Source organism: Mixophyes fleayi, chromosome 8 (genome assembly GCF_038048845.1).
Source record: "Mixophyes fleayi isolate aMixFle1 chromosome 8, aMixFle1.hap1, whole genome shotgun sequence".
NCBI lineage: Eukaryota > Metazoa > Chordata > Amphibia > Anura > Limnodynastidae > Mixophyes > Mixophyes fleayi.
Window position 1 is genome coordinate 102811493 of NC_134409.1, and position 26384 is coordinate 102837876.

Consider the following 26384-nt stretch of genomic DNA (forward strand, 5'->3'; position numbering starts at 1 on the left):
CTTGGTGCTCTCATCTCCTCCTTCGGTCTTCAGTATCACCTTTACGCTGACGACATCCAACTCTACATCTCCCTGCCCGATCTCTCCCCCTCCCTTCTCTCTCAAGGTTTCCGACTGCCTCTCGGCCATCTCCTCCTGGATGTCCTCGCGCTCTCTCAAAATTAACATCTCTAAAACTGAAATCATTGTCTTTCCTCCCCCCCAGGCTCCCCTTCCACCATGACCTATCTATCACTGTCAACAACACCTCCATCTCCTCTGTCACCCAACTTCGCTGCCTGGGCGTTACCTACGACTCCTCTCTCTCCTTTACCCCCCACATTCAATCCCTTGCCCAAGCCTGTCGCTTTGAACTTCGCAACATTGCCCGCATCCAGCCTTTTCTCTCTCAGGATGCAACCAAAACTATCATCCACGCTCTGATTATCTCACGCCTTGACTACTGCAACCTCCTCCTTTCCCACCTTGCCCCCCTCTGCTCTATTCTTACGTGGCTGACAGACTCATCTTCCTCTCTCGCCGCTCCTCCTCCGCCTCCCCTCTCTGCCTTGCCCTACACTGGCTCCCCATCCCCTACAGAATCATCTTCAAACTCTCGACCACCACATACAAGGCACTCTCCCAGTCTACTGCCCCCTACATCTCCAACCTCCTCTCCATTCACACTCCTGCCCGCTCCCTGCGCTCGGCCAATGACCGTCGCCTCTCCTCCTCTCTGATTACCTCTTTCCACTCCAGAATCCAAGACTTCTCCCGGGCAGCCCCCCTTCACTGGAATGACCTCCCTCGCTCCATCCGTCTCTCTCCCACTCTAAGCTCCTTCAAACGGGCACAAAAAATCCACCTGTTCCTCAAAGCCTACCATCCTTCCTCCTAACCCACTCTCTCCCCTCCCTCCTCCCGTCCCCTCTTCTCTCCTTTACATCAACTGGCCCCCTTTTGTACCTGAGTTTTGTTCACCCTCCCTTAGGATGTAAGCGCATTTTAGCAGGGACCTCTTCCCTCCTGTGTCCTTACCTACTCTTCTGCTCCGTCTTTTTTGCATTAGCCTGCTTGGAGCTTCTGAAGTGTTGGTATATTTGTTTACTGCTCAGTAATGATTTACCCTGTACTGTCTATTGTTTGTGCATTGTACGGCGCTGCGGAACTCTTGTGGCGCCTAACAAATAAAGGATAATAATAATAATAATGTTGCTTGGACAGGCCATCCAGGCGCATTGCCGCAAAGCAAAGGTGTTCTGCCGTGCGCATCAAATGCGCATCTTAAATTATTTTTTACTGCCTATTGTGTGTAAGCACAAGACGCACTTAAAATTTAGTCCTCTGATACCTTAGTCACTGCATACTCCACACTGCCATTGTCTTCCAGAGAAAGATCCTTTAACTTTTCGAAGAATGTTTCATCATAAGGCCCATCCAGGAGTAGAGGGCTCCTGAAAAGGGATTCACATGTTAAGGGCACATTACACTGAACATATTGTATATACCATCGGTTTGGTTTTGTCAGAGAAATTTACTGCCGTATCGGAGGGAGTGGGAGAGATAGTAAGCGTGTTTCCAAGTAGAAATGGGATGGGACTATGGAGGTGATGTAAACATTGTGTTACTATTTAACCCAATAGGTTGATCTCACATCAGTGTCTCTTTTTGACCTCCAATATTATTCCCTCATACAGACATTTGGCACTTCTAAAACGAACAGACCAGTCCTTTATTCCTCAACAACGATGAGAAATAAAATGAAAGTAAAACATTTCTATACTGCTGATCAGACCTAGGCATCTGCACCACTGGGTATGAGACTAGTCTAGTCTATTCATCGATGACAAAATTAGTACTGTAGTATAAATGTAAGCAAGTAATAATGTCACAAAAATAAGTAAAACATGAGTCTCTAAATACAGCAGTTAGCTGATAAAGCTGATACATAGTAATGAATGGAGACATTGAAGTAGTGATTATAGAGCATATCATTTAACACTACAGCACAAACACTAATTCTGAGCCTGCAATTATTACCAATCATCGGTGCTTTAGCTGGCCTATTATTCTGTCACATGAAATTACACTAGATCTGTCTGCCGTGATAGATTGGAAGTATTATAGTGTATAACTAGTATATTTCCAGTACAGGTCAGTTTGGGCAAAATATTTTCTGTGACTATGTAGTATCAAACTCATACATAACCCTGTTGAGAAATATTAAGCTTTTAGTATTATCATAACATAATTAGAAGCCATTGAGGGAAGTATATGAACAAGGCAGCCATGCCATCTAGTGGTCCGTTATTGAATTGCAAGTCTCTACACAAAATAGGGGCCCAATTTAGAGTGGGCCACAAAATTGTGTTCTGAACATAGACATAAACCTACCACTGCAAAATTGCAGTTTCAGGTGTGTATATTGAGTGCACATTTCTTAACATAAGTATGCATCAAAGATGTACACTGGCATATAGAAGCGGCCAGAGTAAGGCTATGGTAGTCATGACAGTCGTATCTCCACTGGTTGCAAATATATAAATAAATATAAAGGGTGCCCTCGCACCTGGATCAAGCCCTGTACCATTAAGCACAGAGACCCTTCCTTATAGAGAAGGAAAATATAAACAACATTTTGTATTGCAATAGTGTGACCAAGTTGTGATTTATTTGTAAACCCAGGAATATCTCCCTCTCCCTGAGCTTCTACCAATCATAGTTATAAAATTATAGAACAGCTGTTATTCTAGGTTCTGTACTCTTCTGAACTTCCCCATCCTGCAGTATTAGGATATACACACACCCAGTTCTCCACTATAAACAGGGTTGTCTCCCTTCCAATCTCTTATGGGTGGGGCAGGAACACTGCAAATTATACAGCTTTGTTCTGGGAAAAACTTGCAGACAATCCTTTGAAAGCTGTATTGGTATGACACGTGAGGCAGACCGGGATGAAGCACATCCCCATTGTCCTGCATTTTGAGCCAGCCCATTTAATCCTTTCTATAATGCCTGACATACATTCTGCATCAGCTCCCTTCCAGCCCCTGTCAGTAACCCAAAAGCAGGATAGTCCATGCCATTATATATATCCTGCACCACCACTTAATGTTTCTGAACTACCGATAACCTTTGCTGTACTGATATGCAGTGAACAGGACCACTCCATTCATAAAAATACATATCTAAAATGCAACCAGGTTGTCACAATTGTTCCTTAATTGCATGTTTTGACCAGCTCAAGGTAATGAACTGTGAATCCATCCTTTGTCTTTTACGTTGGTAATTCAGTGTTGTCTAATATTTTAAACAATTTATGGAATGCAACAAAAACAAAATGAAAGTGGTGACAGACGGATGACTGCACAATAATTCTTACCTCTCCTCGGGGCACTCCTCCAAATATTTCTGCACTCTCTTATACAAAGGGTACAATCCTTCAATGTCCAGCATGTCCAGCATCTGAGCCTGGAGGGTCTTATACAAGATACATCCTTTAGGCAATCCCGTGGTTTCCACTTTGTGTTTACCTACCAGAAAACATTCAATGTTCTCACTCCAGAACAAAATATCTCATTTGCCAATATAACTTTTCTGTACATAACTCTCTGCAGAAGCGCAGTCCTGTTTGGAAACAATTAACACAAGTATGGCTCCTTCACTCCTTAAATTACACCCCGTTAAATCAATGGCTCCTCAGCTTCACTTTCCTGCTAAGAAAGTAAAGAACGATGAGTTTCCGACATAGTGTAGTATAGATTGCCATTTTACAGCTATAGAATGTGACGGACTAAATTCTATGCATTCACTGATATAGTTTAGTGCTCAAGAAACGCTCAATATATTGCACTAACAAATTATTTCAAGCTGAACTTACATGTGATTGACAAAGGTGTGAAAATAGCTTGATAAAAGAGAAGTAGAGTGCACACCTTGTGTAGACAACGGTGGCAGTCAATTTATTCTCTAAATATCAGTGTAATCACTGAGGCATGAGGCACTAAGTTAGTACTGTGTGCCTCACGGCAAAGCTAAAAGAGCACCCAATGACTTGATAAGCAGCATATACCTCTATAATCACAAGTGGGGAGTACATGGTCGGAATCCATTACTGTGTATCTAGCTATGTCTCTACACCCGTTTCTGCTGAAATTACCATTTCTCAAAAACTCTGTGCAGAAGTGACTGGCCTCACAGTAATTCCGGCCCTGCGATACAGGAATGGACTTTATGTTTGCCGCTCTCCCAGTGTCTGGGCTGGTACTTAGCAGCGTGGCTGTCAGAACGTGAATAAGTTCTTTTAGGACGTTTTTTGTACATTGCGGGCCACCAACCAGTCCATTGGCAGGAAAGAAGAATGGCTTCAGGTGGTGAGCGAGTTCATTCAGGTCTGAGAAATACTCCTGGTCATCCCGACAGCCATAAATTAATTCTCCATTCTGAAAAAGGAAAGATTTGAAAGACATTAAAACACTCGCTGAAGTCAACTGCTTTTAAAATATTCCCCCCACAGGATGAAAATATTAAAATATGTAATTGATGAATAGTTTAACGCTAAAACTAGCCAGTCATAAATGCACAACACACATACCTTAAATATTTTTAAGTTGTTTTGAGACTCCTGAAGCAAATTCATCAAGGCAAAGTGCATCCTCTGTTTATGTCTGCAAAAACAGGAAACTCCAATAATGTAAATGCACGTTACCACTTCTACAGACAGGATATCTTTTTGTCCTGGCCTTTATTGTATTGAAGTTTTCTAACGCTCACCATTTACATCTGCTCAAAACCGTTCCTCACCACAACCCATTGCCTGCAAGTCTCCCTGCACAAACTAGAGAAGGACGCTGTGGAAGCCTCTAACGGAAGCATGTGAAGTGTTAAAGGACACAATGTTAGGGGAACAGCATAAGGTGGGTCTGACCTACAATCTGGACAGCTGCTGGTGATCATTCTACATACACACACACACACATACATATGTGTTGCTTTAGAGACAAGGTGATCTGCCCCATCTCTTCTGGACTTTTCCAGGCCTGGAATTTTTATTTGCGAGTCACGTAGACATTCCTTATTGCAAAACTGCTCAAACTGGCTCCGGTTACTTGGGGAGTGGTGATGGACAGGATGTTTGAGTTTCAATGGGATTAAGGTCAGGAATACTCCTTGTAGTGCACTTGATTATCCTGTTGAAAACAAATTTCCTCCCACAGTTAGAGCAGTTTGGCAGAGGCATCTGTACAAGATTTGTCTGTAATGTGCATAATTAGTCTTCCTAAGATTGTCAATCCCTGCCACTAAAACAACCGTGGTGTAACCTGGCTGGTAAGCAGCGTTTTATTGGTATATACCTGTTTCCACCTTGACCCCATCAGACCACAAGCCTTCCTGCCACCTCTGTGCAGTATCTTCTGAAAAGCATTTTACAAACTCTCTGTGGGCAAGGATATAGTAGAATGCTTGTTCTCCATTCTTTTGTAAATCTAAATAACACTCTATGTGAGTGACTACAGCTCGTTAGACTAAGAGCATTCTAAACCATTCACAGATCTTATAGAAAAGCCCAACCCGGAAGAGGAAGGTAGTGTGCGTGGGTCAACAATCTCCAAGGTTTGCCTTCAGTGTGAGGAGTGCAATTATACAAATTCTGTGACTTTTAAAGTAATTATTGGACCTGTAGAAATTTGGGCTTGCAATTAAAAGTTGTAAGAATACTTTTTAAATGCCTTTTCAGTTTTCCATTGTAGAACATATACCTAGATCATGTACGTGTGGCAGAGCACAAAGTTAATTTTGGTTAAATACATATTTTGTGACCAAGTCCCCTCCCTATTTAACTTGAGTCATGCAATCCCCTAGGTGACTAATAAGGCTACTATTGCTTGGGGAGTACTTATAGAATCTGTCTGCCGTCTGCTTTGCCTCAACCCAGTTACAAAGCATAGCAAACCATGCTGAAATTCAGACTGAATGCATGTTTGTATTTAGCGTAGGACGGGGAAGAGAGGGAAGACTTTGGCGTGAATTGGTCAGCATAACATCTAATGCAATATGTGGAAACAACATTTCCTTTCTAGTGCAGAGTGTAACTTGCAATATCCAGGTCAAATTATGATGATGGTGCTCACCAGTGCAACATTTAAACTAAGCTGCTTGGATAGCTAAATGGTTTTTACAGTGTTTGAAATTGGTGTGATCTTGGTTTCTGTTATATCAATGTACCTCTTCTAACAAACCAGCAATATTAAGTATAATGGTGGTCCAGAAGACAGGGCTAGTGTCCTGTGTATGACATCTACTTAATAAAAACATAAAGAAGTAGTAGTGAGCATGCACCCCGAGAAGAGATCCAATGGGCAGTATTTGCTAATCCTCTTCCACTTCCCTTTGGCGACCTATGCAAAAATAATGAAAAAGTATGAATTAGAAGAGAGTTGATAACACAAGAGACAAGCCGTACCTGAATATATACAGCACGCAAAATCTGTACGGCAAAGACATAAGTGCTGATACAAAGCAATAATCCAGCTCTTTGTTACCCATTTTTCGCATTATCCAATGAAGTTACAATTACATAAACATGAATTGAATCAAATGTAAAAGGAGTGATATGGTACAGGCTAGGGTGATCCTTTGGACACTCTCAAACCTGCAGAAAAGTCTTTGAAAACCACATTCAGCTCACCAATGTATCTAGAGCAAGTAGAGATTTGTGTTTTCATTTAAAAGGTTTTTGTTTTTTTAAACTAACAACCCCACCCCCCAGCTGATCAAGTTGCTGTAGAAACTCACCAATGCTGCCGCCTGTAGTCCCATGACTCTCCAGGGTTCAACACCTGAAGTCTGCAAGGAAACTCCTGCAGATGCAGCTTACTGGACAACCTGTGAACCCTGGAGCATCATGGGAATGACTGCAGGCACTTACAGAGCAGAGTTTCTTCTGAGCTATTGGGTGTTCCAGACATAAAGGACTACTTGGTAGAGGGAGATTTGCTGCATAAAATAAATTACATGGTGTGCTATAAAGTGTGCTTTTCTAAAACAAGAAAAGGAACGAATGAGAAAGGGCAGAATAAAAAAACATTTCTATGGAATAGATATTTCTGTTTCTCGTGTAATAGAATAATCATTACAGCAGTACTTTGTGGCTTAGTATACTTTGCATTTGGCAGGTCACAAAGGACAAAAATCAACTTTACTTTGGCAAGCCCTGTATAGCAAAACTATTCAACGTCTCTTCTGGGAACACGGATTTGCATTTCCGAAGTGCACACACACACACAGTGCAAGAGAAGCATGTTTAAAATCCATAACTCATCTGTCCTTTGCAAATTACATTCAACAATACCCTGCTGAGAACAAACACACAACGTAGAATGTCCCACCAAAAACACATTAAATGCAGAGCACCATACGTGACATCCATTACAGGAAATATACAACTAGAGAGGGGCAGGAACGGTCAATAAACAGAACCGTTGCAGTCACATTCATGGAATGTGTCACTAGAGAAATCTATCATTTGATCACTACATTATTTAGCTTAAGCTCCTCATTGTTACATTTTCTCTATTGTGACCCTGGACTTAAAGGACTTTTCCATGAATATGGCTGCACTAAATATCCAAATGAAGCTGTGACTTAAAATGCAAAACCTATCGTAACCTCCAGCTCCTATTTGTTAGGGAAATAAACATTCTCAGGCAGCGCTGTGAATAAAGAAAATAAACTATATTTACTTAACAGCCTCTGCCAAGATATTACAATACAATTATTGGTGCGATGTCTGCATGCCAATGCACTGACAACTGTGGATCCTCAAGGCCATATACCCTGTGTAATGGGAGAGATCACCTCTGTACGCTCACCTTTAGATGTTGGTACATACAGAACCGACACACCTTTTTCTTAATCTCCTTGGCCACATGGGCAGAGGATGGGATAAAACCACATTTGGGCTGCGTCAAAATGATGGTGAGGAAAAAAAAAAGAAAAAAAGAAAAGAAAAGAAGTGTCACAATTGTATACATACTTGTTCCCTCACAAATCACTTAACATTGACTTTTATAGAAGATATTTTTTAGGCCGCATGGTACATAGAAATGTTCAAGCACAGTTCTAGCGTTTCAGTCTACTTTTGTTGCCAGGGAAGTGGAACGCAGACTTCGCTATCTCATAGATGCCAACTGTGCCTAAATCTCAGGTTTTAAGCATTGGTCTCTGCAAATGTCTCTATTTGTCAATACGGACAATATAAATGCCATTTTCTGCATGTTTGGTGTCATTATTCATACCCGTTCTTATTATCTGGAGCTTATGTGTCAATATTTATTGATGAGAACTACTGAAATGTAAAAAACAAAAAGCATTGTATAATCAACAGTGTTCCAAGATTCGCTAAGACAGTACCGTGCATAGGGCAGCACGGTGGCTTAGTGGTTAGCACTTCTACCTCTCAGAACTGGGGTCATGCGTTCAATTCCCGACCATGGCCTTATCTGTGTGGAGTTTGTCTGTTCTCCCCGTGTTTGTGTGGGTTTCCTCCGGGTGCTCCTGTTTCCTCCCACGCTCCAAAAACATACTAGTAGGTTAATTGTCTACTAATAAATTGACCTTAATCTCTCTAGGTTTGTGTGTGTGTTAGTCAATTTAGACTGTAAGCTCTAACGGGGCAGGGACTGATGCGAGCGAGTTCTCTGTACAGCGCTGCGGAATTAGTGGCGCTAAATAAATGGTGATGATGATGATACATGGAGTTACCCCGCCTCAGTTGTGGATCACTATTGAGTTCTTGGGTAATTAAACGTTATTATCATTCCATTCATCAGTGCTCAGGAACAGACAATTTGATATCTGGATTTATTACAAACAGGGAAGAATTCAATTAGCTGCGATGTTCTGAGGGACATCGCGGTTGCGCATTTTTACCATTACTACTGTAAAATATCTGCTCATTTTCCCTCCACCTCTATGGGGTGTGAGGAAAAATCAGCGGAGATTTTTGCAAAAATCCCATGGCTTATTGAATTCCCCCTAGGTCCGACCCATTGCTGGACATTCATTTTTATTTTTGTGCAATTGATTTTTTTTTTTTAATGAATATACAAAGTAGCTCAGAAAGAGACACACGTTGCTGCAGCAGTCTGAACTATGCCATGTTTTAATGATTATGTGCTTTACTTTTTTTTTCTTTTTTCTTTTTTTAAACCTGTATGAAGGACAGGAAATAAAACAAAAACACTTTCAAGTGCTCCACAAAGCATTTATAGAACACATTTTTGCGCTAAGATAAATGGTAGAAAATTAAATGGCACCAAGGATTTAAACGCCTCACGCACTTCTCTTCCTTCAAAGTCTATTAAATGCATTTTAACTGACTTTTCAAAGAGGCAGGTAAGAAAATGAACCTGCACTCACACGCTGTCTAAATATAGAGCTTGCTTTGCGTCACGTAAATTTCTGAGGTTGCCTCTTGTGGTCAGAAATGTTTGCGTTCTATAGGAATGCTTATTTAGGTACATAGTACAATATGCTGCTATATGAAGCGTTGAGACATTAATTAATTCACTGTTTAAAAGGAGGACAAAGTACAATGTTTTACTACCATTTTGTTACGACACCTATATGCAGATTCCCAAAGAAAGGCACTTAGAGAGATTACACTACAGTGGGCAGTAGTGTGTAGACGGTAGTCTGCAACTTTAAAAGAAAAAAAAAAAACAGCAAAGCTGCACAGGTCTTAACTTGGAGACCCATTTCATGGCTGTGTGCGCACAGCATATACTGGATATTGTAAATTAGCATTATGGACACTTATTAGTGACTAAGTAGGAGTGGGAGGGAATCAATTTTAGCTAAAATGTGCTTTTATTGTGAACAGAACAAATTCTTCCGTAGCCACAGGATGGGAAGTTAGATGCATCAAACCTAGAAGCATCGCACTCATTTTTACACACTGAAATGAAGCCTTATATATCAGTCAGTGGCGGCAGATATTTTTTGTGAAGTGATTCATGAGAATTAGCCTATCAATTCCCTAATAACTAATGATATTTGAAACAGGAGGCACAGTATTATGTGAACTGATGAGCTGGATGTTGCCAACAAAACGGCTACCTCCATTGCATGTCGGAGAAGGGTATACTAGCTAACTTTCCAAAATTCACAATTTGTCTTACTACTCTAAATGCAGCTGTGAAAAGGAAGTGCTGACCTTTGTACGACATGGCAAATAATAAGAGCATCTGATGGGTGATGCAGATGTGGGTACAACATGTGATCAGGTAGTCTTTAACAAAGGACATACTGTACAAGATGCTTGTGTGAACAGACCTCTCCGAAAAGCTAAAAATCAGCAAATTTGTAGTCAACCATATTTTAAGTCGCACAGATTTTGTTTTTTTTTTGGGGGGTGGGGGGGGGGGGGCGCTGTATAGTGGCAAATAACCGATAACGCCTTATTCAAGCTGCTCACACAAGCCAAGTACCATTGAGGCTAGCAGCACCGACAGCACATTTTTCGTTATGTAATAACCTGAAAATAATTGCACGAAAATTATAGATTGTCCCAAGCCTGTGCCCCAAGCAAAGCAGCACAAATACCAGTGCCTCCATATGTACAGATCATACCACCTCCTCACTACATCAGCAGGGAAACTAGATCCGGGTGCTAGTACCAAAGAACAGCATTATATCAGGGCAAAGCTATTACAGCAGCCAGAGTAACAATTCTGTTAAATCAGTAATCCTGGCGATGACTGGGGCTTCAGATAGGAATAACTACAGCTCCGGCGGCTGTACTAGTACAGCGTGTTATTACACTACGCTTGGTTACCCGCTTGTACTACTTCCCAGCAGATACACTGGAAATGGGACATATCCGATCACCATGGCAACATGGATTTGACCCGCGCTGGGCTATATGTAACTGCTTTATCAGCAGCAAATTAGAACGTTATCTTACTGAAGAGAAACATAGTTGATAGCACCATTAGCACTGTATAATTTACACAAGAAACAAATACATACTTCATCTGTTTGAGGCTGTGTTTAATCAAGTAAATAGGATTACAATTCAACACAAATAAATTCCCTTTAATCTTGTTCTTCAGCTCTGAAGTGTTCTCCTCAGGTATCTGATTATTATTTTAAACACTGCAGGCTGAAAAAATAAAAACAACTAGGTCTTCTCACCTTAATCTCTATGCAGAAGATAGGCCGGTGCTCTATGAAGGGGAACGTCTGCAAGCGGGTGAGGTTAGGAAGGCACATGGCGTAGCCGCTGACGTCCATCTCTTTCTCACACCGAGATTCTGCAATGCAAGGGAAGGCGATAATCCACAAAGAGGAGGAGGATACGTAGAGTTCACAACACATACAATAGAGTGATACTATTCAAGGTGGGTATAAAGCAGAAGTGTAACCAATACTAAAAGTTTAGCTTTGAGTAGAACTAAGATATACATTCTAAACAGAACTGTACTTGCCTGCACTCCACTGATCCGCTAATTCACATACGCTAAAGGAAGTTCACGGAGCAAAGGCAACAATAACCTCATTGTCCGTTTGAAAAAAAGCCTCCTCCAGCAGGAGAGATGACCTCCTGTGCTAAACGCGTGATTTTTTATTATAGAATAAAACTTACCCAATTGTTCCCAAATCTATTTTTTTTATCTTTAAGTAAAATTAAACTATATATTGTCTGTATGCTAGAATATTTCACAATTGCTTATCAATCAACATATTCGTTCCGGAATTGAGTGCTTTGAGATTGAATGGTATTAAGTAGAATTATGCCTTTAAACCAGGCCTGTCCAACCTGCGGCCCTCCAGGTGTTGTGAAACTACAAGCCCCTGCATGCTTTGCCAGTAGACAACCTATTGATAGCTGGAAGAGCATGCTGGGACATGTAGTTTCACAACATCTGGAGGGCCGCAGGTTGGACAGGCCTGCTTTAAACCTTCCAAATTCCCCTAATAAACATAGATAGATATGCCACCATAGTTAAGTGTTTCAACATCTGGAGTTTCTAGAACATCCTCTAGATTTCAAACATCAGACAACAAGTGTAGAAATATTGAAGCGAAGCAAAAGCAAAAAAAAAAAAAAAAAAAAAAGCAAATTCACTCCTGGACAAACCATGTTGCCAAATTAATTTATTTTTGCATGCAAGGGAAATACTGGCTGCTTTCCATGTAGCACACAAACACCGGGCAGCTTTATTTTTACACTGAGATTTAGAGTTGAGCTAGCACACTTCATCCCAACTCTAAATCTGATCACACATTTTAAATATGCACTCCCCCCTCTAGTTTTGCCAGTGCAAATTTGCTCCTAAGGCCATATAAGGCCCATTGTATACTTCATATAATAAAACAGTGGTATGACTTCTTATATATACAGCTATGAAAGCTAGCCTTATCTTTGACAACCTTTGACATAAATAAGGAACTTTGACTAGTGAAGTTAAAGAGTGAAAATGATCAGATTCTTTTTCATTTGATAATATGTGGTCTCATTTCAGAGCATACAATACATACAGAACAATCCCTGTAGCACAGTCTTCTGGCCTGCAATGACCGTGCCACTTGCGTACCTGAGTAAGTCAGGGCAGCGTCATTATGTGGTGAGGGGAATTCAGTGGAGTGGGGCACAGACAGATTCACACTTGTGGCAGGACTGTCCCAATTGTCTGACTTCTAAAGGGGTGCGGCCTATTGGAATGTGGACGTGATTGGATGGAGCCTATTTTATATTTTACTTCTTTCAATGTTGGGAGGGACTGGGACTGGCAGCTTGCAGACCACACCCTGATATAGAGTATGTATGTCCAAGTCTAAAGTCAGAGGGGCTAGACCACTGTGCAGCCAATGTGAACACGTACAGCAGCACAGTGCAGTGATGCGAGGCTTCCGACAAATGGTGTAGGAATACCAGCGGCATTGTATCAAACGTGTTCTATATGAAACACAGTTCATACATCCAACTTATTGGGTTAATTAATTTCCCTTCAAAAGTGTCACAAAATAGTCCAACATGTTATGTGACAAGATAATACAGGACTGTGACTTGCTGTGCTGAAAGCGGTCACAGCCACTACTCTATAGGAAGTGATGATGATGGTGTTGCAGCCAGCTCACAGAAGGACACCATCATTTACCATTTTTGGTCATCTTATCTTATCTCAGCAGACATACAATGCTCTTACCAGAAGAACACCTCCCAGTACAGTCACACAGCTATCGTGCTAGTAAATCCAACTCATATAGTTTGCAACAGACATGAGCATTCTGCAATTTCCAAACCAAGTGCTATTGTGGTGGCAGTGCTAAGACAAGAGAGTACGGCTTCAAATGCCATCAGTATCAGACATAGCGAAAGCAAAACATAATTGGTATTACAGTATCTAAATGAGGCCTAAACAAAACGTACACATGGTGAAGAGGAAGCAACATCCAACCTGTATTATAGATTTTCTATAGAGCAACATGCAAATGTGACTCTTCTGTGATGTGTGATTTCATTTTGTTCTACTACTTTCTTTTGTATCCTGGATAGAAGCACCTTAAGCACTCGGTCTGATTCAGCAAGCGACGTAGAGTATCTTTGCTTTTTTTCACACTGTGCATGCTCAGAAAATGAATGTATGAGACTACAGCTAATCAGACCTGCAACTTTGAGTCACTTATGACTCCATGCACCTGAAGAGACAAGACGGGGGAGGGGCGTCCCAACAGACAATGTGCAGTAGGGCCTTGAATCAGACTGGGAAGTAAGTCACAGATACGGCTGAAAAAGCGGTTTTATTTGCTGGTGGGGGGCAGAGGACGATGATGAACACAAAAACCAGCAAACCGCTTGTAATTCGAGGTATGCAAAGGAGTTTCAGACATTTATTGAGCCTTTAGAAGTCGCCCAGCTACAGATTAAGCTTTGTCAAGCGTGTTGAAACCAACTAATTTTTTTTTTTTATATGCATGTCAGGAAGTTGTTCCTGCTGTTGTTGCTGCTAGGTTATTCAGCTTTAAAATGATGCTTCATGGCAATTACATTCACAGCATATAAAATAAAAGGTTTTGGTACAGGTTTTTTTGAACGTAAGTGCGACTGGTCCAGCCACAAGATACCCTTAGCTTCCACTCTGAATCAGACCCTCAGTGTGTACAGCAGTGAGCCAGTCTTCATATCAGTTGCAGGAAGAGCAACAATTAAAAGGGTGTAACGGTGACAAGTGACTGTTCTACATAAAACCAGAAGCAAATAAGTTTGACATATTAAATTGCTGCTGTCACAGAAGTTTAAAAGCACTACACCCAAAACGTACTATTTAGATTTGGGTGGAGTTCATTATGGTAAAGCAAAAGAGATACTTCCTCGCAGCCTACAATGGTCCAGACACTGGTCATACTACTGAGGCTATCTGGTTTCATACAGAGATGGTGTTGATGTTCCTCTTCTGTGACCTTCCCAATCATACTCCCTGGGGTGGGGGGGACATTGCTAACTGTCTGAAACAAGGTAATACCACAGGGCAGCAATGGATCATTGGAGGCTTTGGGGAACCTCAACAAGGAAGATCACTCAATACAGATATTAATATAATAGAAAAAGTGTTGGCCTGAAAAATGTAATTGAATAGAATTTGACTGCTTTACAAGCAAAGCAGTAGGAGATGTGGCTGTATGGTATATCACCATATGTACGTGTGTATACACACAGACCTCCATATATCTCCCACCATATTCTGCAGAGCTCTACAGAATAATCATATGAACATGGCATACATTTGGGCATTGAGGTACCAGCTTGTAAGTAACCTCTGTGTATTATTGTAACCAAGTGAAGTTCACCAAATAAACTACATTTTCGGTGGTGTTCTCTCGCGATCCGATAACTCACTAATAGATCTATCTAAATATGCACAATCACCTACAGAAATAGAATGAACAGAATAGAACGATAATGAAACATTGCTAGCAGCAGCCCAACGCAATTCTTACACATCCAAACTATAGCAACTACCCTTATGTAATCCACAGCTTATCTCGTCTGTAAGGTCCTGCTGCGTCATCCATCAGTCTGCGGCATGTTTTTCAGCAGCTATCCCTGAGGACAGTCCCAACGGTGCAGTTGTCCGCACACGACCCTGCCGCATGCTCATGGTGCGTTGCTCTGCGCTCAACATTTTTACCAAATGTCTTCAAGACCACAGTAAAGCTTGTTGTACTTTACAGCCTTTGTTTGTTAAAAGAAAAATAATAGCTTTGCAGTATTGACTTACTGACCGATATTTTGAGCAATGTGTTGAATGATGCATCAAAAACGTTCTGAAGTTTGAGCATCACCGAGACAGATTAAATAAACTTCCTTGTTAAGAGATTTGCTCTAAGTGCAAGGGGATTAAAACAAAACAGGTTTTGTTTATATTGAACCCACTTTGCCTCAAACAGAATGGCAGCAGTCTGATGCCCAGGACCACAGGCATCTGGAAGATATTCGCTTCCTCTCCAGCAGTTACTTCTCCTGCCAGACAGCAGGAGTAGACAGATACAATACAACTTGTTTCAATAACCAATTCCTTGACATCTGTAGTCAAGCAATATGCTTGTCAATCCACCCCCAATACTGTTACAAGATGCCAAAGTGACACAAGTATACAATGCATTAAAATCTAAAACATGTTGTGTTTGGAAATGGGTGGTATAACTGGTTACTTACCTGGCCTTTCAGACTGGACCTTCAGACAGAGACGTTTCAGAAAATCCAAAGGTAATTTAACCACGTCCTGTAAAACAGAACAGCTTGGTTATTAGTGTCATAAAATGTTCAATTTGTGTACTATAAATACCATAGGATGAATCTTGCATAACAAATGTTCTTCCCACCTGAACAAATCCTCATAGTGTCATTTTTAGACTGTGTTGCGATCACAATCACTTTAAAAAGAACAAGTAAACCCACTATTGTGAAATATAGAATAAAAATGTGTATTATGGAGCTTCATAATAAACCCATATAAATGAACAACTTATACTTTAAATGTGTCCTCTATGCACCGACTTAAGTATTTTATTAATACTTTTCCCCCCAACTAACATCACCCTAATTTCTACAAATACTGGGACACAATGTCTAGAGAACCTTGATCCAGAGTATACAAAATGTGGGGTGTTGTATCTCAGGAACAGTGGGTGGGTGATGTCACACACACACACAATTCTGCTGGTTGGGAAAGGCTGTATATCATTGCACAATATTTATAATCCCCATTCATGATACACTTTGTTCCACCGGTAATCTCATTCATACACACCCAATATCCTGTCTGAAAGGCTGTCGCAGAAAATGGCAAAAAGCCAGCAGGAGCCAATTATATTCCATTACAGAAAACACAGTAGGTGCAAGATTAGTACTTTTTTAGTAAAAGATCATTTATGAAAAAAAGGAATGCAAAACTGTAACACAAATGCTCTGGTGACATTACATAGCTACATGCCCACCGGTGTGCCTAGTATAACAAGGAAGCACACAGACTAGCAGGGCAAGTAGGCTGCATCTGGTGGCTGTAGACGTTTGCGCCAGCTCATGGGGTCTAGTGCAGGTTAGGCGCAGAGGCAGGACTAGTATTGCACTACAGTGTAAAACAAGTCTTCATTTAGCAGAATGGCTGGAGAGGGTGCATACAGGCTATTGAAAGCTCCACGACCTGTGAGGTCCTAGAGGTCGGGTCTTGTCACTATGCTTAGCAAGGAAAATGCTTTGCACTGTCTAGTTGCACTCCTACGCATACTTTGACCAATATAATAAAAAGCTTCAAAAACACACAAAAAAAATAACTTATACTAAGAACATTCCTGATGTCCCTGCACTTTAAATCAATACATAAAAGGAGGCTAGATTATCCAGAATTTTAGGAGAAAATGGAAATGGTTAAATGAATGAAAGTGGTGATCCTCATGTGGAAGGATGATGGAAAGTGATGGGGGTGTACCCCGTGCATTACCCAGATCATCTACCAACCTGTAAAACTAGTGGCAATTTGATTTTACAGTATTGTTTTCAAATACCATGAAGTGGGCGTGCACCTTGAACTGCGCTCAGCGGATAAGAGGGTGGGCTTGCGCACAAAAAGCAACATAGCCGCTCCACAGATTGTGTGGTTGATAACGGACCCTTGCAGTCTTACTTAGCTGGCAAACAAGATTCAAAATCGTTTCAGCATATCAGTATCTGACATGTTTGAGGTCTAATATGGCCAAGTCTGACGAACCTCACACTGACATTCTTAGCAATATTATAGCACGTGCCCCTAAAGCAAACGTGATGGCTTATTAAAAAGGAGAAAAACAAAAACCAAAACATATGGATGAATAGAACATTCAGATCTGAAACCGAAGAAACTGTGCTGTGATAAAGGTTAAACTGTATCCTAACTAGTGCCCTTGTTTAATCACAAAGTTTACACATGGATACACTAAGTACACAAAGACTCTAATGATGTGATGTCATAAACAGGGGCACTGTCACCTAAACCAATCCACACTGCTTGTCCCTGCACACAAATACTTCCAGTGTGCCAAAGGGAAAGAAAACCACAGTCATAAACTAACAGGTCTATTTGATTGTATCCAGAACTTACATACTTCTCCCTGCAAAGGCTTACAGCCAACTTGGGTACACACACTAGAGAAACTTACTTTAGATTAAATTTCTGTAATGATTTTACCAACGACTGAAAGTCCCGATGAGCATGAAGATTCATATATACACTCCTACACCATTTACCTTCAGATCTGAGCTCTTCACCTCATATAACCTGCTGAAAAGATAGTGACGCAGCACACTCTATAGAGATCTGCCTACACTGCTGGTTGTGAGTGCATACACACTTCCACATTTGCCTGACAACGTTCCATCGTTGATCTTTAGGAAGTTTATAAAACAAAGAGAGATGCAATGTGCTATAGTAAGATAAGACAGGATCGTGGGAGCGTACACACTGATGCAATATAGGACCAAACGGTTGTTTACCTTGTGATCTGCACGATAATTGTATCAGTGTGCACCCAGCTTTACACTCTATAATGGTGCAACAGTAAAGGGTCAGACATTTGCTTCCATTGTCTAATAACCTATGCTAATTGTTTACTAATGAAATTCAAATGTCTAGTAACCAAACCTAGTAATTGTAAGTGCAAAACACTGGGCCCACAGTACAAAGCCGTATTGTGGCAGGATGTGCTTAATTTTGCACAAATGAGCCAGTTTACACCGTGAAGCAGATAGATTATGGTGAGCGCAGTGGTGGTCTCTGCTGGGGTGCAAAACTTTGTTATGGGGGGGGGGGGGGGGGGGGGCGCAGATAACTAAATGCAGTCTAGCCACTCACGCACCTCATATAACATCCCGGCAAAAAACATGATGCTGGTTTGTTTTATATATTTATTTTTAAACCGGGCACAAGGGCGCATCCAATGTCCTCTCAAAATGATTCATTTAAGACATACACGAGACTAAACTCATCAGTAAAATGAATGAAGCCATGGTCCTTGAGTGGTAGCAGGATAGACTTCTGAAGTAACGTTTTCACACTTTCCACTATGTGCATTTCCAATCTGATCGCCACTTGTGCAAAAATAAGGACAGCTTATTTCTCTGGGGACAGTACAATTAACAGCGAGATGCAGGTGTGTATCTAAGTGGTGCATTTGTGCAAACAAATGATCCTTGTACTAACCCTTTCCATCATGTGCAGGCTGCTTTAAAGGACAAAAGAAAAAGTACAAAAAAAAGTACAAAAAAAAAAGAAAAAACAAAACACACAACATATGAATTTACTCCTTGGTACCATCATAATTGGGGGCATTTGTGCAAAAGTAAATGCTCTGCTTGCCAACATATTCTGCAGTTTGTAATAAACCACAGCAAGCAACTACATAAGCTCCACCCACATTTGGCACAATATGCTGTGTGTAGCGACACTGGATACAGATCGGATCATCTCATGAGTGGCTGGGTAACTTGTCGATTATCTCTGGTTAACTTACCCCATGGTGAACGTAGTTTTCACCCAAAAATTGCTTCATGATGTGTTTGCCGAAGTATAGAATGTTGTGCAAATGCCGATAGACTTCTTCTGCCGTCTGAAATGATAGCCAATAAAGAAAATGGTAAGGACTGACAGCTTTAGACCAGGTTTTAAAGAAAGTCATTATTTCCTCCCCTCCCACCCCAACCACATTCCACACATTTTCCTGCTAAGAACTAAATGTTTGGAAACATTTCACCTATACTCAAAAAACAAAAAAACTAAAACATTGCTTTTATACAAGAGTCTACGAAAACAAAAAAAATACTAAAAGGGCGTTTTGTTTTTTTTAGCAAGAAATATGTTCAGTATCGCACTCAAGTGAAAGCCTTTAGGAAAATAGCATGGTATATATGTTATTTTCACACTTATCTCAGTGTTGTGAGCCCCCCCCCCCCCCCCCCCCCCATATTACAAGACTATGTTAGAAAGTTTTAATATACATTAGGCATCATCGCTAAGTGTTAGTCTATTCCTTTATACAAAGCTCAGCACAGCACTGGAATACGTAGCCGGGACAAGTGATGGCAGGAAGCTATTCAGGTCTTGGTTCTCCAAACAGACCAGATGCCAGACTACCTCTCCCTGCACAGCAGATTAGATTCCATTTTGCAGGAAATCCAGCAGTGTATAAAGGATTGGCAGATCACCAGAGAATATTTATGTGCCTGGTGTGGGAAATGGAGAGTGACTGACCAACACAAAGGAGATGTGAGCTGCGATACAAACACTACTCAAATTCACACTTCATCTTTTTATACACTAAAGGGGCAGGGGCCTGCATCTACAAACTGGTGCAGATCCAGCAGTCATCTATGAGAAAGCACAATGGGAGTGACCAAAATAGCATTAGATGCTTATTAATATAACAATAAAAGCTAAAATACAAGTCACGAGAAAATATTAAAATAAATTTTATTTCAATGAGACATTTCCTTTTACGTAACCAATTCAAACACAGTCGCTGACAACCTCTTGATTCAGAATGTGTGGAAGTGTAATGTTTGCCCCGTGAGCCACTTGAGCAGGTATTAGGTGTAAGTGCCTACAAGAAAGGACGCAGTTTATTCCAGTTATTAGGCTTCTTTATTGCAAACTGAGTTAAGCTCCAAGAAAAAACCTTTTAACCTGTACCATGGATTGAAATAGGGAATCGCTGAAATGTAAGAAATAGTCTACTCAACTTCTTTTATACCAAAGCTCTAAAGGTGTAGTTCCTCATAACACAAAGCTTCATTCACAAACATACAGATGTATGCAAAACTTGGGCACCTCTGCCTTATGTTACTGAATCGCCACAGCTCTGTGCGCCAACAAGTTTCTGGATCATCTAAGTCAGTGTTGGCTAACCTGCGACACCCCAGGTGTTGTGAAACTACAAGTGCCAGCATGCTTTGCCAATAAATAGCAGCTTATTGCTGGAAGGGTGTCCTGGGACTTGAAGTTTCACAACACCTGGAGTGTCACAGGTTAGCCAACACTGATCTAAGTATTGTCTTGCATATGTCTGATTTTTACTATTGCAATGAGGTCATAGGAAAGGTTTCCGCTAACACTTCCTCCATACAGATCATGTGGACAACTGCTCCAGTTCTGCTAACCCTTTCTGCAGGTTTTCTGCTGAGATGTATGGGTTCTGCTATGCATATCTGACCAGGTTACAAGCAGTTCTATCGCAGCTTTCTCTGGGACTCCCCTATCTTTACTTCGACAGTTCCCCTCACATTTATTAATGAGGTTTCTGAGAGTGGAGATTCCAAGCTAAAAATGTTTAGATTTTTTATGGCCTTCCCTGCTTTGTGACAGTCCATTATCTTTATTTTCAAGTCGGTGGACAGTAGCTTAGAGCCCATGGATGTGGGCCACAGGCAGACCATCAGTGGTTAAATGGGTCAGAGTATTTATTCAACTCTGGAAGTGTGCAAATCTGGCTTAATTTAAAGCCTAACAAGTCAATAAAGTTTTGAAGCCTTAAAAATACAAATTGTATTAACGAATAAACTGGAAGGGTGCCCAAACTTTTGCACAGGCCATATTCACTGTTTTATTTATATTCAAATCTGTTAAATTTAACAAATAGTAACCATGCATTAAAATGTGCAAAATGTCATATTTAAGTTTGTACCCCGCAAAAGTTGTGTTACCTTCTTTTCAGAGATTTGGTGAAACATGCAATTGGACCAAGAGTGCCCAAATGCCACTTTACATACACAAGCTTTCAAACTGGAAATAATGCACTTTAGATTAAAACTCTGTGAGACTTATTCTGCCATTACGCATGGATCACCTTTTTTCAATGCCCTCTATTTCTTTATGTGCCAACTACACACACCTGACAGCCACATAAGTCCCAGTCCGTCTAGTACTAGGCCCCCTTGATGTAAGATGAAGTATCCATCCATAAACATGTTTCTGACCCCACCCCCCCTCCATTACCACCGCCTGACTTATCACTGCCCCACAGTTGTCACTTGGAGGACCCATCATTCTTTTTGCTCGTTTCCACCCCGCCCGTAAGAAGCTTCCATGTGTACAGAGCATAATAAAACTACTGTAGCATTGACCACCCTACTTTGTTATAACGAACTATGCTAACCTCTTAAGCTGTAAAATATAAACCAGTACATAAGTAATTACAGATTAAAACTGCCATTGAGAACACAAGTCCATGAGACTTCCACATTTCTGCTGCATTATCATCAAGTATGCTTAAGAAAAGTGCAATGGCTGCAGCTAATGGAAACCTTTATTCATAATAATTGCACTTAAAACCCCTAGAAATGGGGGCGTAGACTGTGCAGAGATCTAATCTTTATTGTGTGGTCTCGTTGCTGCCTTTTAGTGTGAACAGAGTTCCAATTCTTTTTTCTTGCTGAGTGGAAAGTACCATAGCGCATTTAATGTTGCTGGTGGAGGAAGCTGTAATGTCTATTAGGTGCGTGGGGTATGTAGATGGATTCTGCACTCCTATAGCTTCACCCTAGTGAGAGTAGTACCTGATGGTACCTAATGAAATAAGCATATGTGGTGTAAAGGAGCTGTGGAAAAAATATTGTGAAGCAGAACTTACCTTCTATGGTGTATTTGGTGGTAACAACAGTTTTCAGTAGCTTTGTGTGGTTTTTTTTATATTTTAAAGTGTATTGATTGTCCTTGTAGGCATATCAGTTTTTTTTAATTATTATTTTTTCTGCCATGATTAATTTAGGTGGATTGTTAATACCACAAAGCAGGTGTGGACCGATCACCAAGGTGCAGTTTCAAGTTCAGGTGTGCTTTGCCTGTTTATGACGTTTCAGATTGTCTAGTGTTAGAGTTTACATGGGTAGTTTAGGGAGCAGAGAGAATCTAGTGTCTGCAGTTTTCTATACGGTTGTGCCGGCAAGTTGGGCTAGGGTAGTTCCACGTTACTATACATGTGGGCAGTGTGCATTTGTCTGGGAGGAAAGGGACACTGCTTGTGTGTAATATCAGCAGCTTCCTAGATAGCTTATGATTTATTGTCTCAGATTCACGTTCTGCATCGGTTACACTGATAACAGCACGATGCCTTCAGTGTGCAGATACAGAGGCTTGTAGTAGTTCAGGATATTTCTGTACGCAGTTTGCGAAATCACCAACGCGTTTCGTCAGTATTAACTTGCTGACTTCAACAGACATGGCTCCCCCAACTGTCGCATGGAATTACCATCCGTTATCTCCTCCTGCCTAACACTCACCAGTTGTCACCTGCAGTGTCCATCAGTCTTACACTCGTTTCCACCCTGACTGTTAAAAGTTTCCATGTATAAAGGGCAACATAAAACAGAACTTATGACCAACTTATTTTAGAAATCATGTGTACCTACTTTAAGCTGTAAACTACAAAACGGTACACAACTGCAGATTAGATCTACCATAGAGCACTAATGTCCATGTGATTTCCACATTTCTGCTGCATATCCTTCATGTATGCTTAAGAAAAGTGCGATATTTGCAGCTAATAGAAACCTTTATTCATTTTAATTACAATATTTTTCATTTCAGGCCAAAAACGCTTACCATTTTGCCAAATACCTATTTATCCAATAGAAAAAGTGTCTTACCAGATTTCTGTTTGGGAGAAACTTCAGGAACCGTAGGACAACGCATCTCTGAAATCAAAGAAAAAGTTTGTGTTACAATATTTAAACTTGCAATATGGTTATAGCATGATCAGAGAATCTAGGGCACAAAAACAAGCCCAGGATACTTTACTTTCTTGTTTTTTAATCTGAGCTCGACAATTGGATTTTTTTTTTTTAAAAAAAGTAAGTAATCATATGGGGAAGTAAAGTGTAGATTCCGACTGTTACATGGACTACCATACCCAGTGGTCCCCTCCTGATCCTGACCAGCACATGCAGTCCCTGTCCCCCTCCTACAACTGTACCATATGGCCGTCACATGAAGTCCCCCATCTGCTACCTGCCCGAGGCAGTCACATGATGTCGCCCATCTGCTACCTGCCCGAGGCAGTCACATGATGTCGCCCATCTGCTACCTGCCCGAGGCAGTCACCTGATGTTGCCCATCTGCTACTTGCCCTAGGCCGTCACATGAAGTCCCCCATCTGCTACCTGCCCTAGGCCATCACATGAAGTCCCCCATCTGCTACCTGCCCTAGGCCATCACATGAAGTCCCCCATCTGCTACCTGCCCTAGGCCGTCACATGAAGTCCCCATCTACTACCTGCCCTAGGCCGTCACATGAAGTCCCCCATCTGCTACCTGCCCTAGGCCGTCACATGAAGTCCCCCATCTGCTACCTGCCCTAGGCCGTCACATGAAGTTCCTTTACATCACTATAGTTCACACGGATACAAATTGGTTGCAATTCTGTATAAAACTGGCCACATACACTTGATATTTGGCTGTTCAACACAGGACCTTACAAATTTGGTTAAAAATTGACGGATTTATTCAGAAAACATTCCTCAGTGAATGATCAGTGCATGAAGCCATTGATAAACAAAGTCTATAAATTTCACAGGAACAAGTAAATTTGTGCTTCAGTTAGGTAACTGGCTCCTTGTTAAATTGCCACATTAGTTCACTCACAAAATAATTGCTGACACTTTGTACAGGCGACAGAGGTTCTTTAAACAGCTCGTTGACAAGTGATGTCTCTGGCAACGAGAGAATAAGGGTACAGGGCAAGTTTATTTGGTAGGAAGGATTAGGTTTCCCTTTAAATGAGGTCATAAACAAAGCAATAACTGGACTGATTTTTGAAGTATTTACAAGAGCTGTACAGCTTCAGAAGACAGGTTCAACATCTTCAATGAAATGTGTTTATGGACCAATAAACTGTAAAACATTGTAATTCTCCTTAGCTCAACTAACTTTTATCCCAGTGCATGTCAATAGATATCTCTGTACACTGTACTGAAGTATAGATCGTTTAATTTAGTATCTATGATAAGGAGGGAAGGAAGGAAAATTGTAAATCAAATTAAACCGCTCTGGTCAATCATTAATAAGCCAATTATAGTGCGGATCTTCCACATCTCTGCTAAATCGACGAGGGTTGATAGCACGACCAAAAACATCCAATCATTAACTGTACCCGTCATAAGGGGAGGACAAAACATGGACATAAGCAACACCAAGATACAGTAATATCCATTTATATCATAGCAATATATATATATATATCTCTATCTCTCATGCGCCAAAACCAATCTGCCAGAATTTGGAGTTGAAATAATTTGCACTTGTGGGCTCCTGCGCCCATTTAGGCAGATCAGGGACAAACAACATACAAGGCTTGATGGAAAGACACTTGCTGAGGAGGATGACAGCATCAGCACCTATCTTTAGTGTTAAAATAAATAATTAATAAAACTGCATGACCCCCCCATCCCCAAACAGATTAACCTGTACCAGCTTTCCCAGACTGGGCTGATCAAACTGTTATAAACAGGGAGACCCACAGTGCGAGACCTATCTATCATAATGTGAACCAACCTCAGACTGGTCAGCATGGTAAGAAGCAAATACAAAAAAAAATCTGCACCCCCCCCCCCCCCAACTAGGACCAACCAACCCATGCCTGGTAGCCATATGTTGTCCCAGCAAGCCCTAGCTGCTTGAGCATGCTGGCACTCGTAGTTACAGAATAGTATAATAATAGGGGTGGGACACACTTTTAAAAACATGGCCCATTGTTCATTCTCGTTGTGGCTCAGCTAAGAGCAAGTAGTTGCCTCAGAACGTAAATGAGGCGTTTGGGAGGTTTTGAGTTTTGTTTTTAATTATACATTTTCGTTTGGTTTTTTTGGTTTTGGTTTTTGTTTTTTTTAAAAAAAAAAGTCCAAGCATGTCTTGTGGAGTCTTGTAGTTTCACAATAGTAAAATGATCTAGTTAATATTTGATCATTTTTGCTGTAACAGATTCTCCTGTGAGATTTAGCACGTGCCCACGAGGTTGGGTCTGCTTAACACTATGAAAGGAGGGTCTACACACTGCTAGTCTCCCTGTTCTAGTGTGAACGGCCTAGCCAAGTCCCAACATCTCCCAACATTCATCCAGGGGATAGGGGGTGAGGCACAGGACAAAATAGGCCATGTCTTTAGGTCCTCTCTGAAATGCCCATACCACACCCATATTTATTGAGGCCACACTGGAGGATGCATGCAAGGGAAGAAATTAGAAATTCTAGGCACTGTTTTTTAGGTTCCTTTTAGCCATAGATATAAGCTAGCTAGCAGGGCCCTCCTACCTCTCTGTCTGTATTACACTTCTGTGTTATTACTGTGTTTGTTCCCAACTGTAAAGCGTGACGGAATCTGTATAAATAAATGTTGATGAGGCTTATGGTAACGAGGATGTATATGGCCAGGTTTAGGATATGTTCACACTTGTAGCATTCATCTAAGAATTTTTTACAAAATGTACAGGTTTTTGGAATGTGTTTTCATTCATCACCACTGCAGCTGAAAACATTAGCTAATGGTCACTGTTATACATAACCACTAATGAAAGCCAACTTACAAATATGCACTCATACGATAGCTCAGAGTAGAGGCTAAGTACCGTATATACTCGAGTATAAGTCGACCCGAATATAAGCCGAGGCACCCAATTTTAGCACAAAAAAATGGGAAGACGTATTGACTCGAGTATAAGCCTAGGGTGGGAAATGCTGCAGCTACTGATCAATACACGATGAAATTAAGTTATTAAATTGTAAGCATACTTCTTTTCTGTTTTGAAATTATTTATCCCTGTGTATTTATCTACCTATATATGTATATACTCAGCCACTTAATTTTGTTCAGCTTTTGTCAAGT

At 41.0% G+C, this 26384-nt stretch overlaps 1 protein-coding gene across 2 annotated transcripts in view; it reads right to left on the reverse strand.

Moving 5' to 3' along the window:
• The window catches only part of IPPK (inositol-pentakisphosphate 2-kinase), a 57709-nt gene that overhangs the window by 10689 nt on the left and 20636 nt on the right, over positions 1-26384 (reverse strand). For both annotated transcript variants that reach the window (XR_012678562.1, XM_075183021.1), the window contains exons 2-11: positions 23156-23203; positions 19030-19125; positions 15701-15767; positions 11176-11294; positions 7851-7940; positions 6319-6377; positions 4574-4646; positions 4139-4421; positions 3362-3512; positions 1331-1433 (exon numbers count right to left, since the gene is read on the reverse strand). Coding sequence is in view for 1 of the 2 variants with exons in the window: in XM_075183021.1 (XP_075039122.1) it covers positions 1331-1433; positions 3362-3512; positions 4139-4421; positions 4574-4646; positions 6319-6377; positions 7851-7940; positions 11176-11294; positions 15701-15767; positions 19030-19125; positions 23156-23203 (1089 nt within the window). In the remaining variant the exon portion in view is untranslated. The remainder of the gene's footprint in view (positions 1-1330; positions 1434-3361; positions 3513-4138; positions 4422-4573; positions 4647-6318; positions 6378-7850; positions 7941-11175; positions 11295-15700; positions 15768-19029; positions 19126-23155; positions 23204-26384) is intronic.